Raw genomic sequence first — 2,169 nt, 5'->3', positions numbered from 1 at the left:
CAATTTGGTCTTGCATTATATTATACAAGTTGACAGGCTACGCCGTTTTTACCCCCACATTTTAAATAAACCCTCTCCCAAAACTACATAATATATATGCTGTCTAATATAACAAACTTATTCAGAAACCCACCTTCTTTAACGCTGCCTCTAAATTTGTGCTCTGGAATCCATTTTCTCTTCTTTTTGACTCCCGCTGGTAACGTTTTACCTTTTTTCACGTTATCATTTTTCTCTGCCTCGTTTTTATGCTTCATCCTCTGGCCTGTTGGAGCCATTTTAAWTATGTTCAATCAAAGAGAAGCGTTCTGTTTTTATTTTCTATACACTTTTTACACCAGCATGGTWTTGTAGTCTGGGCGCAGCCTGATGACGTAGCAAAAACAGACAGAACAAATCAATTACCTACTTCTCAAACATACATATTTATTTGACTAATTTCAACATATAACCGATTATACTCGCGTTAGAATATTAAAGTCTTAAATTTCTGAAGTCACACTAAAACATCTAATAGAAAATATTAAAACGATGAACAAAACGAGAACAATWTCAATCGAATGTGTTGTGTTCGACTGCTAATGTCTTAGTTTACATCGTCAGTGGGAAACTGCGCGCTTATCGCTGAGGTTCTCTTTAAAACGCTTTTGGATATGAATTCTCTTAATTATAGCCKCGCAGAAATTCAGCGGCGGATAGATGAAGTCAAGAAGTTTTTGTCTGTAACCCTTAGCATCGCTAATGCTCACACAGTGGAGTTTTACACACACGACGTGTGGAAACGCTTCATTGCGGTGACGCCGGAGGAGGTCCTCTCAGCCATTAGTTCCAGCAGTGACCGGCAGGGGGCACCACAGCACAAAGAAACTGGTAAAACAAACTAAGGCCGTGGTAGAAGTTTAGATGCCACTTTATTATAAATTTTAGGCTGAAATATAATTCAGTAATAGCATTTAGTAGTTAGATTAGTAGTGAATTTTCTGCAGGTGTGTTTTCTTTCTGTCTTCCTAAGCAGAGAGGTCCAGGACCACATTTGGGTTTTGCACCGACTCCAACCGACTGGTTGATATTCATGAACTTTTAGAGGCGACCAAAGCCCAGTCTCTCCCTGGCCTCGGCGTGTGTTTGAGTAGAGAGGAGCTGCTGCGGGCCCTCCGAGGCAACAAGCCTGAGTCTGCACAGATCGGTAATGCAGGCGATGCTTTCTGCTAAGAACATGAAGCCTGTGGGGAACTGTATRGTATGTCTGGCTATAAAAATCTACTTTATAACCCAGGAGCAGAGCTRGAAGCAGATGAGTTTATGAACTCAAAGAAGTCCCATGAAGTCCRGTCCATGTCTGAGGTCGTGGCCTGTTTGGCCAAGCACTGTGGAGTCGAACAGGTAGAGGAACTAATCTGATTACTGGTTTGTTTTTTCACGCAAACAAACACGGTAAAGAACATTTTTGAACTTCCAGGTGGTGGACGTGGGCTCAGGGAAGGGCTACCTGAGCTCCTTCTTGTCTCTGCAGTTCAGCCTTCGGGTCTACGGCATCGACTCCTCCAGCACCAACACCCACGGTGCTCAGGAGAGGAACAGGAAGCTGGAGAAGTTCTCACGGGCGTACCAGAAGCACGCCAAGGCAGCAAGGGCACAAGTGGAGGAGACGGTGCGAATAAAACCCGAAACTTGTGACGATGAAGCTGTTTCAGCAGGAAGCGGGTCGGCGGGCCCCTCGCACGTCGACCCGACGCCGGACGCGCAGCTCACCTCAGAAACAGAGCTGTACCTCAGCGCCCTGTCGGCAGACGTGATCCAGGCTTCACCCCCCAGGGTTCCGCCGAGCCAGCTGAGCGCCGAGGAGAAGGAGAGGAGAAAAAGGGAGAACCTGGAGAGGAAAGCTCAGCGCAGGCGGGACGGCGCCGGCGGCGTGTTCGCGCCGCTCACGTCTTACGTGACGGCTGACACCGAGCTGCGGGAGCTCATCGCTGAGCTGCAGGTGAGGAGAGAAGAACTACAGCTGAGAGGGAGTTGATTGTGTCAGATGTGAGGCGAGGGGCTCCTAAAATCACAAGTCTGTAACATCTGCTGAGGCTCGCGTTACTGGAGCGAGYGCAGAGCGTGACTGCGGCGTTAAATCTGCAGCACGTCATTGTCAATAAATACCTCCATCGATCTCCTCCCGTG

The 2,169-nt window shown here is 47.5% G+C and overlaps 2 protein-coding genes across 2 annotated transcripts in view; one reads left to right on the top strand and one right to left on the bottom strand.

Annotated features, from left to right (window-relative positions):
• Positions 1–377, bottom strand: part of ccdc59 (coiled-coil domain containing 59) — a 3,329-nt gene extending 2,952 nt beyond the window's left edge. Inside the window, exon 1 of the mRNA XM_014004172.1 lies at positions 134–377. Coding sequence (XP_013859626.1) covers positions 134–278 — 145 coding nt within the window. The 5' untranslated portion in view covers positions 279–377. The remainder of the gene's footprint in view (positions 1–133) is intronic.
• Positions 378–603: 226 nt separating this feature from the next.
• Positions 604–2,169, top strand: part of mettl25 (methyltransferase like 25) — a gene marked incomplete at its 5' end in the record, with an annotated part of 10,882 nt that continues 9,316 nt past the window's right edge. Inside the window, 4 exon segments of the mRNA XM_014004166.1 lie at positions 604–870; positions 1,013–1,186; positions 1,277–1,383; positions 1,460–1,981. Of these exon segments, the coding sequence (XP_013859620.1) occupies positions 654–870; positions 1,013–1,186; positions 1,277–1,383; positions 1,460–1,981 (1,020 nt within the window).

This window comes from Austrofundulus limnaeus, unplaced genomic scaffold (genome assembly GCF_001266775.1).
Source record: "Austrofundulus limnaeus strain Quisiro unplaced genomic scaffold, Austrofundulus_limnaeus-1.0 Scaffold22, whole genome shotgun sequence".
Classification (NCBI taxonomy): Eukaryota; Metazoa; Chordata; class Actinopteri; order Cyprinodontiformes; family Rivulidae; genus Austrofundulus; species Austrofundulus limnaeus.
The sequence above is the reverse complement of the archived record's forward strand: the minus strand, read 5'-3'. Positions and strand labels throughout refer to the sequence as shown.